The sequence below is a fragment of the Hyperolius riggenbachi genome, chromosome 12, assembly GCF_040937935.1.
Source record: "Hyperolius riggenbachi isolate aHypRig1 chromosome 12, aHypRig1.pri, whole genome shotgun sequence".
In the NCBI taxonomy this organism is placed as follows: domain Eukaryota; kingdom Metazoa; phylum Chordata; class Amphibia; order Anura; family Hyperoliidae; genus Hyperolius; species Hyperolius riggenbachi.
The window spans coordinates 144,659,748-144,677,456 of NC_090657.1; the positions used below are offsets into that span (position 1 = coordinate 144,659,748).

Below are 17,709 nucleotides of genomic sequence, written 5' to 3' on the forward strand. Positions count from 1 at the left end.
CATCAACCTGTGTTATATGCCTTGTTAAAAATATATTTTTGGTGTTGAGCGAAAACCCAACAGCCTTCTGCATCCGCCACCACACGCAAAAAAAATGCTTTACCCATGTATTGGTGGTTCTTGTCTGCTTTCTTCTGGGTGTGGCAACCTTGTAAGTTGCTAAAAATATATAGTGGCACATAATTAACCTGACAGTTATCTTGAAGCTTTTTTTTTTTTTTTTTTTTTTATGTTTAAATTACTACTTCTATTCCTATGTCCACCTTCCAAAATAGCTTAAAAGAGAACACAAAGTGAGAGGAATATGGAGGCGGCCATCTTGATTCTCATCATGAGAAGTCTCTGTATTCCTCTCACTTCAGGTTCCCTTCAACCTAAAGCCTTGTGCCACTTACACACATCCAACAGAATGCACAACCAACCGCACAACGAGTTTATACAACTAGTACGTACACACGCCAAACCACTAAACAACAAACTCGCTTAAATACAATGCCCGCAAGCTAAACGACAAAATGCACAATGTGTCTGCATTCAAAAACAAAGTTGTTCAAAAGACTTGCAGGTTGATCCACTGGTTAGATCTGGTCGTCTAGTTGTTTGCCAGCTGTACACATGCCAATCTATCTTCCAACAGACCAAGTTTAGAAGATAGTTGTTCAGATTGTTGGGACGTGTATGAGCCTTTATTCCATTATGTATATGTACATTACATTTCCTGTTAAGTGGACTGTTTAGTTTTACTGGAAATAGAGGGAGGAGACTGGACACCTTTATTTCATCATCACCCACATAAGGTATGGTAGTATAGATGAACCATGTCATGCTATTTTTATTTTTTTTTCTGACTTGCATGCAGATTGTGATACAGGCCAAATTCAAATAAGGTGGTGGTTGAGGTATCGGCACTGGTACCTTGGGTTAAGAGCTTTGGGGGTTATGGGGTGAGGTGCGGCTGGACTGCCACTTGCATCTTGGCTTAGGAATGGTTGAGTTGAGCCATAGATCCACAGCACTGTGACTGTGAGGGCATGCCTCTGTGTGCCCTTCGCTCTGCTAACAGCCCCCCTGTACTGCGCTAGCCCCCACCCTCTTCCAGAATCTGGCAATGAGCTTGTTGGCAGACTAATGGGAAAGGGGTGTCCCTTGCAAGAGAGGAACTCCTGAATAATGCGCCTTTCCTGCCTCTAAGAGCCTTCTCATTGTCTCTTCTCTGCCTGTCACCCTCCTCTCCCCCGTCCCTTGCTCATCAACCATTGCTCTGTGCTCTTGGAGAACACAAAACTACATTTTCAGCGTTCTGACCCCAGGGATCAGCTAGTAGAAAACTTGATCATCGGAGAGGCGGTAATTTTTTTTTTTTCTTTTTCCTCATGACTGGGTTTGGTTCTCTTTTTTTTTTTTTTTTTTTTTTTATTAAAACTAACCTTAGACATGCGGGATAAAATAATTCATACTTTGGGCGTCCTCCAGCCCTATGTCAACCGCCTCCTCCCTTGCCGCTCTCCCGGATGCCTCTGTTCACATGCTATCTGGCCTGGTAATCCACCTTCAGTCACGTCAGTCAGGCTCTTCTGCTTATACGCGGCCACCGCGTTCACATAGCCGGGGGGGCGTTCTGTGCCTGCGCAGGTAGTACTGCGCGGGCGCAGAACACTCTCGGCGATGTTGCCTCACATTTTTATGCAGTCGATTTGTTCACTCTGAATTAAAACTGAAAGTCTGCACTTCAACTGAATCTGTTTTTTTTTTTTTAAATTCATTGAGGTTATGTACAGAACCAAAATTAGAAAAAGTTATCTCTATCCAAATATTTCTGGACCTAACTTTAAGCTGTGTCCGTGGGAATCGGAATGAAAGCGTGTAGGGACTGAGAGATCAGATTCTTTAATAGTGTACCTGTGTCCATTCATACGTTCGTTTACAAGCAGACTTCAGAGTACACCTGGCAGAGGAGACACCAATAAATGAGAGTAGATATTGAAGCAGCTGCACACCAGCTGTCCATGTGGCGGCCTGTGCAGCCAGGAGCCAACAGCTGACAGGAAGGCAGTTGTATGTGTCTCTCAGCCTCCTGGCTGTAGCTGCTGCCTTATGCACATAATGCATTGACACTGTCACTTCCTGCATAGTGGCCTCTGTAGTATGTGCCGCATGCGTACAATTCTGCTGCTTTGTGTCACATTCACCTTCCTCCTCCCTCACTTTTCCTTCAATATCCCAGCAGGATGTAAGGAAGCAGTGAGATCATTTTAGGGTCTGACGTAAAACAGCCGTAGAAATCCTCCGTTTCCAGGCAGTTGTAGTGAAATCTGTGAAAACCGTATAAGCCGACTTGAGGAAAACAACAATATGACACATGCTGGTTTTGTTTTTTGTTCTACCGGCCTTTTCTGACTCACAGCCTGAGACGCTCATCACATGGTGCCTTCCTCTTTAAAAGGGGGAGTGGCTGCCAGCTCAGTACTTTGACAGCAATGCAGTTAACCCTTTGGACACAAGGTTGTCTGTTTCATCATCGTTGTGTTTCAGAATAAAGGGTTATGTCTGCTCTGCGTTAAGTTGCCAAGCGATGAGCGGTTCTGTGGAACGATGATTAATGCCGAAGTCAGAGGGAGGCCTTTTGTCATGGTGAAGATCTGTGCTTTGCAGTGGTTGCTGTTCCACAGTATGGGGGTGCAGGGTGCGGTGTATGTGTGCCATTACTCACCAGTTATATAAGCCTGTGTAATTGAACAGAACACACAATAGGGTTGGTAATAAGAATACACCCAGCACAGCATCTCACAAGGCAGAAGATCTACATCAAGTGCAGAAGACAACAGTTCAGGTCTGTTTTTGCCATCAGCTGTTAACCAGTGCATTTGTTAGTGATTACAGGACCTACCTGTGACCCTAGCCTGGTGCATTTGCTTGTGATAACGTCTCAGCTAGTAGCTGTGAACTTTAGTCTGCTGCATTTGCCTGCGGTCACAGCTGAGCCAAAGCGACAGATCTAGTGCATCTCCTGGCAATCCTGGATCTACGAGTTGTCATGCCCAGTGCTTTTGCCAGTGATTACAGATCTGATAACCTTTGGCTCATTTTAATAGCCGGATGTCCTAGAAAGCTTTTTAACCTATGAGTGGCAATGCAGCACATAAATGCATTTGTCTGTTCACCAGCTTGTGTGCACTACATTGATGTTATAGCATGCATGATTGTTTGTTTGCACAATTGAACAAGTATACCAATGTAAATATTTGCTAATGCTTTTGCCAGTGGTTCTCATGGATGTTGGGGATTTTTATTTTTTGCACTTTCTAGAATTGCTTTAATTTAGATAGACTTTTTTTTTCCCTGCGTTTCCAATAGTTACAATTGTATCTCTGGTTGGATTTAAGTTTGGACTTTTACTTACCAAGTATAAACCTTTGATTTATTTTGTCAGGCATTTAGAAGTAGACTTCGTTTTCTGTTTGGCATATTACTGTGCAGTTTAACCATGCTTCAGGTCACAGATAGATGATGAAGATTGTACTTCAGAAACTTCTGGTACAGTGCAGAATGTTCCTGCAATGATGGCAACCTTGTCAAATCCTGCAGCTAACCCTCCCCACAACAGTACACTATTATGTGTGACTGACTCTAGTGAATAATATTGCTTTTTTAATTTTTATAAATTAGTTTGAAACCTATTGTATGGCTCTTACAGAATTACACTTTAAAAGATGTGGCGTTTATGGCTTTCTCAGCCAAAAAGGTTCCAGACACCTGCCTTAAAGCGAACCTTAAGTCAACTAAAAAAAATGAGATTTACTCACCTGGGGCTTCCCTCAGCCCCCAGCAGCCAATCGGTGCCCTCGCAGCTCCGCTCCGATGTCCCAGGACCCGCCGGCGAGCACTTCCGGTTTCGCCGTCACCGGCCGACAGGCATGAGAACGCGAGTGATTGTTCGCGTTCCCAGCCGGTATATCGCCCCCTATGCTGCTATTGCGGCCAGGAGGCCGCAATAGCAGCATAGGGGGCGAAATACAGGCTGGGAACGCGAACAATCTTTAGCGTTCTCATGCCTGTCGGCCGGTGACGGCGAAACCGGAAGTGCTCGCCGGCGGGTCCTGGGACATCGGAGCGGAGCTGCGAGGGCACCGATCGTCTGCTGGGGGCTGAGGGAAGCCCCAGGTGAGTTCATCTCATTTTTTTTAGTTGACTTAAGGTTCGCTTTAAGCTGGCCACTAACGGTCCAATTTCTAGCGAAAAATCGTTCGAGCGATCAGAAATTCTGATTGGATTGGTTGTAAATAATCTCTATTGGTGGACACAATCGATTATGAACGAGTGAAAAAAAATGTCGCCCGAATGAATCTTCGTCAAAATTTGGATTTTCTTGGTGGTCGTGATTGATAGGAACGAATGATTGGTTAGTTGATGGTGTAGTGAACGATTTTTCATCCGATCAGAATTTCTGATCGCTCGAACGATTTTTCGCTAGAAATCGGACCGTTAGTGGCCACCTTAAGTGTTTGCTCTTTGTAAAATCTTTCCTCCTCCTGATATTACATTCTGAAATCCATCACTGGTAGCGATATCTTTGGTTCTGCCATTCTGTGCGGAATGTTTGTTACTGGGAGTTCTATGCACAGAGGGAAATGCTGCTTGCTTGGCAGTTGGAAAAAGCTGTTATTTCCCACAATTCAATGAGGTTCACAGGCAGCAAACTATCAGGACTGGGGTCCTCACATCACACTGTGGGAGGGGTTTCACCACAATGTCAGCCATACAGACCTCCTTGATAATCTATTTATTTAAGAAAAGATAAAGATTTCTTGTGGATACTGATTGGACTAAGTTCAATCCTTGGTTAGGCCTCTTGTTAGAAAATTTTATAACGCAGACTAAGGCACAGCAATACAAAGTCTGTGCGACATTCACAGTGCACACGTTGCGTTGTGTGTAACATGTAGCAATATTTAGAAAGTGCTGCATGCTGTGCGTTAAGCAATACATTTGCTGCGTTATGTGTGTTGAGCATGCTCAGTAAGGTGTGTTTTTTTTTTTTTTGTTTTTTTTTGTTTTTTTTTTTTAAAAGCGCACCGAGACACAACACAGTGCAAAATAACGTCCAATTTCATAACCTACATGTGCTGCGTTAGGGACACGTTGTGCAACTTTAACGTCGCATCAAACGCAACGTCTAAATGTGAAAGAGGCCTAAAGTTCCTCTTTCACTTCCCACCTTTTGGGTGTAAGGGGTTTGGGATATACACCCTGGTAGTCCAGGGGGACAAAAAAACAAACTGGTTTCTACTTTATTCTCTCCATATGTGAAACAGAGCAAACATGGTCATTGACGCGGTTTGGGGAGTTTTGGCAGAAAAGGAAGCAAGGGAGGGTTTCAGACGGGTAGACACAGATGGCAATAAAAAGCCAAAGACTTCCCCACCCTTTGCTACACTGTCCAAGTCTGACATAATGCTTTTTCCTCAAGATTGTGTTTGAATTATAACTCCACATTAAAATCAATTATATATAATGTAGCATAGCATACTAATACAAAACATCGCATAGAAATTAAGCAGCGGCGAATTGAGTAAGTACAGCAAAAGGCAGACATTAGTCTGCAGCAATACAAACTGTCACTAAGTCTTTTTCAGTACCGGACAACTTAGAGCGACAGCGCGTTCCACTTCAGGTTTGGCTTACTTGGCGCTGTGAGTATTGGAGACTAGTGTTTTGTTGTACTGTATACAGCTAGAAGATCCGTATAAGGAATAACTGTCACTCCATAGATAGGAAAAACAAAAAATTTGCTTTCTTAAAGGGATACTGTAGGGGGGTCAGGGGAAAATGAGTTGAACTTACCCGGGGCTTCTAACGGTTCCCCGCAGACATCCTGTGTTGGCGCAGCCACTCACCGATGCTCCGGCCCCGCCTCCGGTTCACTTCTGGAATTTCAGACTTTAAAGTCTGAAAACCACTGCGCCTGCGTTGCCGTGTCCTCGATCCGGCTGATGTCATCAAGAGCGCACAGCGCAGGCCCAGTATGGTCTGTGTCTGCGCAGTACACTCCTGGTGACATCAGCGGGAGCGATGACACGGGCGTGCAGGCGCAGTGGTTTTCTGACTTTAAAGTCAGAAATTCCAGAAGTGAACTGGAGGCGGGGCCGGAGCATCGGTGAGTGGCTGCGCCAACACAGCATGTCTGCGGGGGACCATTAGAAGCCCCGGGTAAGTTCAGCTCATTTGCCCCCGACCCCCCCCCCCCCCCCCCTACAGTATCCCTTTAAAACAGAAAGAATTTGCAATAATTCAGGTTGGAGCGGGCTTGAGATGTCTCCCAGTGCATCACTGCTGAATATATTCCAATTAACCATTGTACCCTTAGAAGCTAAACACACCTCCAGAACCGCTGAAGTGCAATGATGTGTCATCTTGTTAGTTTGTCCAGAGCCATAATAATCCAACATGCATACAGACTGTTTCGGATTGTTTGATCCTCATCAGTGCATGGCATGGCATGGATTAATATTGCTCTATGCCATGCACTGATGAGGCTCAAACAATCCGAAACAGTCTGTATGCATGTTGGATTATTATGGCTCTGTACAAATTAACAAGCTGACACATCATTGCATTCCAGCGGTTCTGGAGGTGTGTTTAGGTTCTAGGGTAACGATGGTTAATTTGCATATATTCAGCAGTGATGCACTTGGAGACATCTCAAGCTCGCTCCAACCTGAATTATTGCAAATTCTTTCTGTTTTAAGAAAGCAAATTTTTGTTAGCATTTTAGTAAGGGGGCTTTTAGGACCATGGTAGCACCTTACACACTCCAATGAGTTCTGGTTCACCATGAGCGTGCTGGGTAGTCTGTACCCATAGATGGGACGATTAGAGTCATTACGGATATCTTTCCAAATATTAACCATTACATTGTATATCTATACACTCAATAAGACCAAAAAAATAGATAGAGAAACCTTTTTTTCTTCACACTTTTTTTTTTTTTTTATTGAATTTTTTTGAGGAACCAGTGTGCTCTGGTGTGAAAGAGGGTGTGCATGTATGTTTGTGACGTGCAAGACTATTTAATCTTTTTTCAATATACAATAGAAATGAAAGCTATATTGAACACAATCCCAGCACTCCTATTTAATGATTTATGTTTGATTGTTTGTTTCTAAAAGGCCACACATTTTATCTGCCAGTTTGTCCTGGTTATCCCAACATTTTAATCACGTCCCCAGTACAAAGTATGGTGACAATATAGTATTTGGAAATAAAGGTGCATTTTTTCTTTGGTTGTTTTTAAAACTTTTTTTCACGTGCACAGAAATGCACGCGTGCACGCGCATAGTGGAAGCAGCACTGTCTGACTTTAAAAAACGTCCTGGAGCCATTAAGAGCCTCTAGCAGGATGTTTTTATAAGTCAGCTTGTCATTAAGCGGTTAAGAGATATAAGGACCTAAAAGCTTGTCTGCATCAGCAATTATTCCAGTTATGCCATTGTTTAGTGTGTAAGAATAGACTGCGTTCCTGTGCATTGCTGGAATACTGAAATATGAGCGGAGCAGTTGATGCATGATGTGTTAGTGTGCAGGTAGCGCATGTATCGTATGAATATATGAGAGCACTGGGTGTTGAGGCTGACAGAACACTGGCATGAGGCCAGGGGAGCAGGGGAACTTGCTGCTTTAATTTTATGGAATCTAGACCGGTTGGCTGTAATTAATATTATTATAAGGCCTCGGTTCCAGAATTAGCAGCTTCCACGCCCAGCGCCCTGCTGAGCTACTCCTATACATCTGATGCAATTGTGTGAAATGAGGATAATGGGGTGCCTCCACCCTGCGTCATCCTGCCTGGTAATATCCGATCTAGGAAATGATTGGGGAACAAAAGCTTCCCTTGTTTAGTCTGAAGTCGTTTTATGTGAAAATATGACAACTATTTTCCCTGGATGATTTACAATGAGCCCTCGTCCTACTTGTGCTTGACCCAGGCAGCGACTACAACTATAGAGTAGAATAGGACCACTATTCTATGTTACTGGAAAAAGGGACAACCTTTTTTGTTGCGGGGATATGTGACTGTAAAATTACACACAAACTTGTACACCTGATACTTTAATGATGGCTTCATGCCACGGTTTAGGAATAACTGCTTTACAGACATGCTGCCTGCCTGTTCTGTGGGGTGGGTGGAGCCGGTTGAGTGGCTAGTAGAAGACCGCCGCTGTTACAACTTGACAACAATACTATGTTGGTGGACACCTGTGCTGCTCGGAACTATTTACAGTGGCTTGCAAAAGTATTCGGCCCCTTTGAAGTTTTCCACATTTTGCCACATTACTGCCACAAACATGGATCAATTTTATTTGAATTCCACGTGAAAGACCAATACAAAGTGGTGTACACGTGAGAAGTGGAATGAAAATCATACATGATTCCAAACATTTTTACAGATAAATAACTGCAAAGTGGGGTGTGTGTAATTATTCGGCCCCCTGAGTCAATACTTTGTAGAACCACCTTTTGCTGCAATTACAGCTGCCAGTCTTTTAGGGTATGTCTCTACCAGCTTTGCACATCTGGAGACTTAAATCCTTGCCCAGTCTTCTTTGCACAACAGCTCCAGCTCAGTCAGATTAGTTAGACAGTGTTTGTGAACAGCAGTTTTTGGATCTTGCCACAGATTCTCGATTGGATTTAGATCTGGACTTTGACTGGGCCATTCTAACACATGGATATGTTTTGTTTTAAACCATTCCATTATTGCCCTGGCTTTATGTTTAGGGTCGTTGTCCTGCTGGAAGGTGAATCTTTGCCCCAGTCTCAAGTCTTTTGCAAACTCCAAGAGGTTTTCTTCCAAGATTGCCCTGTATTTGGCTCTATCCATCTTCCCATCAACTCTGACCAGCTTCCCTGTCCCTGCTGAAGAGAAGCACCCCCAGCGCATGATGCTGCCACCGCTATATTTGACAGTGGGGATGGTGTGTTCAGAGTGAAGTGCAGTGTTAGTTTTCCGCCACACATAGCGTTTTGCATTTTGGCCAAAAAGTTCCATTTTGGTCTCATCTGACCAGAGCACCTTCTTTCACATGTTTGCTGTGTCCCCCACATGGCTTGTGGCAAATTGCAAACAAGACTTCTTATGCTTTTCTGTTAACAATGGCTTTCTTCTTGCCACTCTTCCATAAAGGCAAACTTTGTGCAGTGCACAACTAATAGTTGTCCTATGGACAGATTTCCACACAAGAGCTGCAGATCTCTGCAGCTCGTCCAGAGTCACCATGGGCCTCTTGACTGCATTTCTCATCAGCTCTTTCTTTGTACGGCCTGTGAGTTTAGGTGGAAGGTCTTGTCTTGGTAGGTTTACAGTTGTGACATACTCCTTCCATTTCTGAATGATCGCTTGAACAGTGCTCCTTGAGATGTTCAAGGCTTTGGAAATCTTTTTGTAGCCTAAGCCTGCTTTAATATTTTCAATAACTTTATCCCTGACCTGTCTGGTGTGTTCTTTGGACTTCATGGTGTTGTTGCACCCAATATTCTCTTAGACAACCTCCTGAGGCCCTCACAGAGCAGCTGTATTTGTACTGACATTAGATTACACACAGGTGCACTCTATTTAGTCATTAGCACTCATCTGGCAATGTCTATGGGTAACTGACTGCACTTAGATCAAAGGGGGCTGAATAATTACGCACACCCCACTTTGTAGTTATTTATTTGTAAAAAAAAAAAAAGGTTTGGAATCATGTATGATTTTCGTTCCACCTCTCGCGTGTACACCACTTTGTATTGGTCTTTCACATGGAATTCCAATAAAATTGAAGTTTTCCACATTTTATCACATTACTGCCACAAACATGAATCAAAGGGGCTGAATACTTTTGCAAGCCACTGTAGTATTACAGATTGCTACACTGACCTGCTTCTCAAAACTTGGCTGTGCAGTCTGTTCTGTGGAGAGGGAGGAGGAGCCAGACAGAGGCACACTGCTGCAGGAGCTACAGTAAAGGCAAGTGGGCATGGGAGGAGGAGCCAGAGGCGCACGGCTGCAGGAACTCCAGTAGAGATTAGTGAACATTTGAATGCCAATGAAATAATCAGAGAGTACCCTGATGTATTGGGGAGGGATCAACTTGCTGGGCCATCTTATCCAAGAGCAAACCCAGGCCATTGTTTCCATTCCCCCCCCCCCCCAGCCCTGTGGCACTCTTATCACATAACTCACCATTGTGCCTTCACACTCTCCCTCCCCCATAGCAACAGTAGAGTAGCAATGCATCTGTGCACCACTTTACCCCCAACTGTCGCCTGTGTTCTGAACCCAGCGGAGGACAGTCTTCAAACATGTTTACGAGGCTTTATTTGGGAGAAAGGCAATATACAAGCTGTAGTTCAGTGTCAGGACATACCACAGGAGATGTCTGCAGCAATTATCACATAGTTCCAAGGTCTATTAAAATTAATTACATGTAATAATAGGCTGATGGAGATTTGGCTGCCTAGCACTTCTTCCTGTAAACTGCCTGTCACTAGTTGTGCACACATTTATCGGCATGGATGTGAAAGCATTGTGAGGCCACAGCAGCCTCTGCAGCGGTCCTCTGGGCATCTTGGGCTAGACAGGTAGGCGGAGCACTATTTGTCATCTGGCGGATTCACAACCGTTCCAGGCCAGCGCTGTGGGATGTGAACCAGGTGGGAGGCTCAGCTAAGTTGGTTCAGATGTATAATTTAGCAATCATCACAGCGAGTTCAATTTCAACATTTCATTATTTTGTCAATAAAAAAGTTTATTTTCTTAAATCCACTCAAGACTCACCTGGCATCTATTCATTTCATAATCTGATAAACTAAAAAGCCACCCTTCTAATTTGCTGCATACCCGTAATCTGCCTCTTTATGGGGCAGTTATTTGCTCCAGGACAACTTAGATTTCCTGTTAATTTTGGGTGGTTTCCCCTCCCCCTCCCTCTTTTATGGTATCGGTGTATAAACAACACTCTAAGCATATAAATGCCATTTTACTAACCTTTCAGCAGTCCCACTAAGGTCTAATATGACCCAGACAAAGGTTGCAAACCTTTGGTTGGATTTTTTAAATCTTCAAATTTCCCTGCTGTTATGTGGAACTTATGCTGATTTTGCTTATGTCCACCATTGTTTTTATATAGGAGGCTGAACTGCTTAACACTTTTGCCGTGTCGGCCAGTTCAGCCTCGAATCTGCTCATGGCTTAGCGCCGTTCAGCTAGAATGTTTAATGGAGCCGGATGGCAATTTTGGTAATCCCCATCGTAGTTAGCAGTTGACACTTTGCGGGTTACTTGGCAACAAAAAAATGCTTCATGTTGCATCGGAGTCTGGCTGCTGCCGCACTCACATGTGACTCCATGTGAGGGTCGCACTAGCACACTGCCAGCTGGTGCACAGGGGAAAATTGAATGCACCCCATTCAGCTTCCCTAGTGAAAGAGCCCTTAAAGCAAACCTGAAATGGAAATTAAAAGTCAAAATTAAACATAAACACATCATACTTGCCTCTAGTGTAATCAATGTCCTGTTTTCAGCTTATGAGAGGAACTGACAGCAAGGTAAGTATGTAATATTTATTTGCAGGTACATCATGTGTTTGTTTTAAATAATTGTACTCAGTTGAGGTTTCCTGTTAAAGAGGAACTTTAACCCAGGATTGAACGTCATCCCTATCAGTAGCCGATACCCCCTTTCCCATGAGAAATCTTAACCTTTTCTGACAGTTTTTGTGAACCTCATTGCATAGTGGGAAATAAAGGCTGTTTTCAACTGCCAAACAAACAGCATCTCCATCTGTGCGTAGAACTTTCAGCAAACGAACATTCCGCAGAGCTCACCTGACAGCACCAAAGATGTTTAATATGTCGGAACCCGCCACACCGTATGTGGAATGCCCCATAGGAATATAATTGCATTGCGTTACAATGCAGTAATATTGTCCATTATAATGGACTCTGTTTGGCCCTAAATGTTAGCGTGCTCATACACTGATGGATGATCGATGGGAGCAGTGGCAACTGACTTTGCTCTGCATCGAGTGGGTTTGCTTTGCATAGATTGGCACCTGTGTGAATTTAAATTGCAGCAAACTCTGTAAAGCTCCTGGCAGGCCCTGTTCAGTGGTCAGTTGCGTTGCAGAAAAAAATCTGCAGGTCAAGTCACTGCCCATACAGTTCTGTGGTCCTGTTCACAGTAATGGATCAACTATTCTAACTCGCTGCATGCAGGCTTTGTATTAATGTCTATGGCCAGTCTCCATTGCAGTTCAGTCATTATAACAAGTGAGTTATGCAACTGATCACTGTGAACCTAGCCTCAAACTAGATCCATTGCGGTGCACAGCTACAGAAAAAGGAGCACCCACAATGGTGATGAGTTGTTTGCAATGCACCGCGTATAGTGCAGCGCAGAGTCCATAGACTTCTGCTTACACCACACCACGCGCGTCGCCTGCATTGTATTGTCTGGACTCTCTTTATTGGAAATGACCAGTGTGAAAGACCTGTTGAACTCTAACTGCATTATGTTTCTAATGCTGGGTACACACGTTGAGATTTCCCGCTCGATTCGCGGTATCGAACGGATCGATTCGATTATTTCAAACATTCCAGAGGCGCCAATAGAATAAAAGTCACTTAAACAAGCTTAAAACCGATGGGGCAGTGGTGGACCTATCCCATCCATGCGGATAAAGCAAACAAAGGAAGGACTGTGGCATCAACAGTCAAACAACAATTTATTTATACTCCACAGTAAAATTAGGCAACGCGTTTCACGGGCTCAATCCCGCTTCATCAGGCCAATCAAAAAGGAGCATACAGCTTATCAGCATCAAAACCACATTGGGTGCCTCTGTGAGGCGCTCAGTGTGGTTTTAATGCGAATTTTACTGTAGAGTATAAATTGTTGTTGACTGTTGATGCCAAAGTCCTTCCTTTGTTTGCTTTGTCCGCATGGATGGGATCGGTCCACCACTGCCCCATCGGTTTTAAGCTCTTTTAAGTGACTTTTATTCTACTGGCGCCTCTGGAAAGCTTCTACATATTGCTAAGTCCACCCTTCGTGGAGGGTTGTACCAGGGCTGTGGAGTCGGAGTCGTGGAGTCGGGCAATTTTGGGTGCCTGGAGTCGGGGAAAAATGCTCCGACTCCTAATGAATTTGTAACTGTATTTAAAATAGAAAATATGATAAAATGTTCTATTTCTCAGATAATAGTCATTAAAAATAATGTGTATATATACAGTATATATACAGTAATAGCTGTGCTTAGTCCACAAAAATGAAATAAACCAATCAAAATTAGTTACTTGTGCTGCTTCAATAAAGCAGTCCCCGTATTTTTAAGGTCAGATATACATATCTGATTGTGACTGTATATGATGTGTACACAGGAATCTCTTATATATACTAAAAACAAAAATTTGCTTTCCTAAAACAGAAAGAATTTGCGATAATTCAGGTTGGAGTGAGCTCGAGATGTCTCCCAGAGCACCACTGCTGAATATATGCAAATTAACCATGTTGGATTATTATGGCTCTGTACAATTTAACAAGCTGACACATCATTGCATTCCAGCGGTTCTGGAGGTGTGTTTAGCTTCTAAGGGTACAATGGTTAATTTGCATATATTCAGCAGTGGTGCTCTGGGAGACATCTCGAGCTCACTCCAACCTGAATTATCGCAAATTCTTTCTGTTTTAGGAAAGCAAATTTTTGTTTTTCTTAACATCTTAGTAAGGGGGCTTTTAGGACCATTGTAGTCCCTTACACACTCCAATGAGTTCTGGGTCACCATGAGCTTGCTGGTTAGTTTATATATACTAAATAACATCTATGCTGTAAGAATAAAGCCTGATGTGTAGCTGTGTCACTAATAGAGATGGTCAATAAGATGGAAATAATTCTGCACTGATGCTGATTTATGCAAATGTATGCACTCCCTTGGCTGATGAAATCAAATAATTTGATATGTTGTTAAAATTTGGTTTGGTGACTACAAATTAAAGGGTAACTGAGACGGATGAAAAGTAAAGTTTTATACATACCTGGGGCTTCCTCCAGCCCCCTTCAGGCTAATCAGTCCCTCGCTGTCCTCCACCACCCGGATCTTCTGCTATGAGTCCTGGTAATTCAGCCAGTCAGCGCTGTCCGGCCGCATGCCGCTCCCACAGCCAGGAACATTCTGCACCTGCGCAATAGTGCTGCACAGGTGTAGTATGCTCCTGGCGGCGGAGTGTGTGCATGCGCACTACGCCCGACTGGCTCAAGTACCTGGACTCATAGCAGAAGATCCAGGTGGGGGAGGAGGACAACGAGGGACTGATTATCCTGAAGGCGGCTGGAGGAAGCCCCAGGTATGTATAAAACTTTAATTTCATCTATCTCAGGTTTACTTTGTTACACAGTAGTACTATACTCTACATATGCACTCCCCACAGAGCTGCAGGGAATCCACTGAGAATGCTGTGCACATTGAACACAGAGATGTTGTCTGTTTACAATCTCCTCATTCCCCTGCAGAGTACCTGCACATCATTCTTACATGTACCCACACTTACATTGCCTAGGGCTTGATAGATGTTCTTTGTTCCGGTTTGTACCTTTTACAAGTACTCTTACCAAGGACTAGTTTTAGTCTAAAGGGAATAAATATAGTAGTCTACATATCCTTCTCACTTCAGTTGTCTTGTAAAATTCCTAAGCGTTGGCAGTTAAGAGACGAATAATTTCATGTTACATACTTTTAATCAACAAAATTGTAATATGCAAATTAGAGGAGTCGGAGTCGGTGGAATCCTAAACTGAGGAGTCGGAGTCGGTGGATTTTTGGACCGACTCCACAGCCCTGGGTTGTACCCATCTTTTTCCCATCTACAGAGAACGACTTTTAATCCTGAGTGGGGGTCAGGTTAATCTCCCCACCTGCCTTCACAGTGGTTGCCTAATGGTAACCCTGGTTTATGAGTATTAAATTGTTCTATTACTCATTATTAATTTTCATCTATACAATATCACACTATTGGGCTCTTGGTGTCCCCCCTCCCTTTATTTCAAACATGCTCGATTGGATTTTGATCGTTTTTTTTCATGTTAAGTATGCAAAATTGACAGCAAGAATAATTTGTAATCTAATCGAGCATGTTTGAAATAATTGAATCGATCCGCGTATCGAGCTGGAAATCTCAACGTGTGTACCCAGCACAAGTGTTTATATTGTCTGTTGTGTGGCGACAGAATGGACATAGTGTGAAGGAGCCTAAAACTTTGCAGGGCAGCGTTGTAATCCATTCCTGATCAAGGTCAAATACTGCAGTTTTTTTTTTGTTTTGTTTTTTTCATTTTTTTTGGAGAGTAATTGAATAATTATCAGTTCGCTGTAAAATAAATCGACTTTTGCCAGCAATTTAAGCGCTGGCACGGAGTCAGTAATAAGTCTGCGACTGTCCCAAACAACCCTTTGGCTCAGGACTGACCTTCCTATAAACCTCAGAGAAAACAGAAGTCAAAGTGATTTTGTAAAGCCACAAGCTTCAGTCTGTTAAGCATTTACTACTAGTCTGGCTGAGCGTGTTGACAGAAAAGATTAATGCAACAAGATGTTGTACAGGCCTCAGATGTCTGCCTCAGCGTCTAGGCAGTTATGCTACAGATGGTCAGTTACCTGCTTTTTTAAAAAAAATGTTTTTGTATTACTGTAATCTAGTCTTTTATATATATTTCATTTCAAAGTACCTTCTGGCTGTCAGGTTCATGCTCCGTGCAGACTTGGGCCTAGTCTGTTGCTATAATAACAAAGGAGTTGAGAGGGGGACGCTTGGCTTAGTGTTGTCATGGCAACACTGGAGGAAATGGGGCTGTTGCTAAGAGACCAGGATCAGAGACCTGGCGGCCATTTCCTGGAGAGTGATGGATGGGATACTGTACGCAAAGTCTTGCATAGGTATTAACATACTCTGCAAACAGTAGTCTGTATTGTTGATGGGAAGCAGGCTATGTTAGTTGCAGTCTTCAAGATTGCCCTAAATTTAAATCCAGCGTTTTTTATTTATGAAGCGTAAAGAAATATGGCCATGCTAACCTGAGATGATGGCGACAAATACTGCAATTAGTCATTCTTGGGTTTTCTGATCAATCTTCATACATTGTCCTAGCTAGAAAAACATTCAAGTGAGGGACTGGCAGAGGTGGAGGGGATGGGTCATTCACATATGTAATGGTGTTGAGAATTGCACTGCCACACCTCGTGGAACTGTACATCAGAATGGTGACTGCAAGATTTATAACATTAGTGTGAATGGGCAGTAACGGCTATTAGCCAGTTTGGCAAGTGGTGGGTGTAGATGGATGGTGCAGAGTGGTGCTGAGCAGTGTAGAATGCTTGACACCACGTGCAGTATGACTAGACCCTCAGATGACTGGGACTGCACAGTGACACAGACACTGACTGATTTGGTGACTGTTGACATGAAACAAAGCCAAGAGATGTGTGTAATGGCCCAAATCAATATACTATATATAATAGTACATGAATGGTGCCGGTGAGCCACATTGTCAAAATAAGGCCTGCTGGATTTCTTATGATGCACCACTGACTTAAAGAGACACTGAAGCGAAAAAAAAATGATGATATTATGATTTGTATGTGTAGTACAGCTAAGGAAAAAAACATTAAAGAGACTCTGTAACAAATTTTTCAGCCTTAGTTCTTCTATCCTATAAGTTCCTATGCCTGTTCTAATCTGCTCTGGCTTACTGCAGTCTTTCCTAACTGCACTGTCTCTGTAATAAATCAATGTATCTTTCCTCTGTCCTGTTTGTCGGGCTAAAGCTTGATTGTGTGGAATGTGCAGGGCTGCTTGTGATTGGTAGAAGCGATACACACCCTCTGCAGGCCCCCTGCATACTATGAATGACTCACACACTATGCTTAGCTGAGCCTATTAGAAGCTGGTTAGTTTGTTTGTAAACACTGCCTAAAACTGTTAATTACAAGCCAGGATTACAGCAGAGAGTGGCAGAAACAGCACAGAGGGGCACAGGAGAAAATAATGAATAGAATGGTATGCTTTTTATTCTAAGAATATTAGAGTACAGATTCTCTTTAAGATCAGATACATCAGTCTAATTGTTTCTAGTGCAGGAAGAGTTGAGAAACTCCAGTTGTTATCTCTATGCAAAAAAGCTATTAAGCTCTCCGACCAACTTGGTGGTGGAGAGGGCTGTTATCTGACTTTTATTATCTCAACTGTAATTGAACTGTTTACTTTTCCTCTAGCAGAGGAGAGTTTATTACTTCACAGACTGCTCTGAAAGACTCATTTTGAATGCTGAGTGTTGTGTAATCTGGACATATTATAGAGTGATGCAATGTTAGAAAAAACACTATATACCTGAAAATAAAAATATGAGAATATTTTCTTTGCTGCTAATCTTCTAGTAATTATTCATAGTACACAACCAATTCATTATATCATATATTTTTTTTCGCTTCAGTGTCTCTTTAAGCTTTATTTTAAAAGGGGAACTTCATGTCGCCATATGCTCCTCATGAACTGCTCAAATGCCTCAACTGAGCATGCTTGCACCTCATTGACCATCTCTTCTACTAAATCTTCACGTTTGCTCAGTGGGGATGCAAATTAGGGCCATTCAGAACAGGTTGTTTTACAGGCATCATATGACG

The 17,709-nt window shown here is 43.0% G+C and overlaps 1 protein-coding gene across 8 annotated transcripts in view; it reads left to right on the plus strand.

Annotated features, from left to right (window-relative positions):
- Positions 1 to 17,709, plus strand: part of DLGAP4 (DLG associated protein 4) — a 367,380-nt gene that overhangs the window by 312,021 nt on the left and 37,650 nt on the right. Inside the window, exon 1 of one of the 8 annotated variants that reach the window (XM_068263414.1) lies at positions 15,902 to 15,966. The exons of the other annotated variants lie outside the window; for them this stretch is intronic. Within the exon in view, the coding sequence (XP_068119515.1) occupies positions 15,933 to 15,966 (34 nt within the window). The 5' untranslated portion in view covers positions 15,902 to 15,932. Of the gene's footprint in view, positions 1 to 15,901; positions 15,967 to 17,709 lie in introns of those variants that run through there. 8 annotated transcript variants of the gene reach the window in all.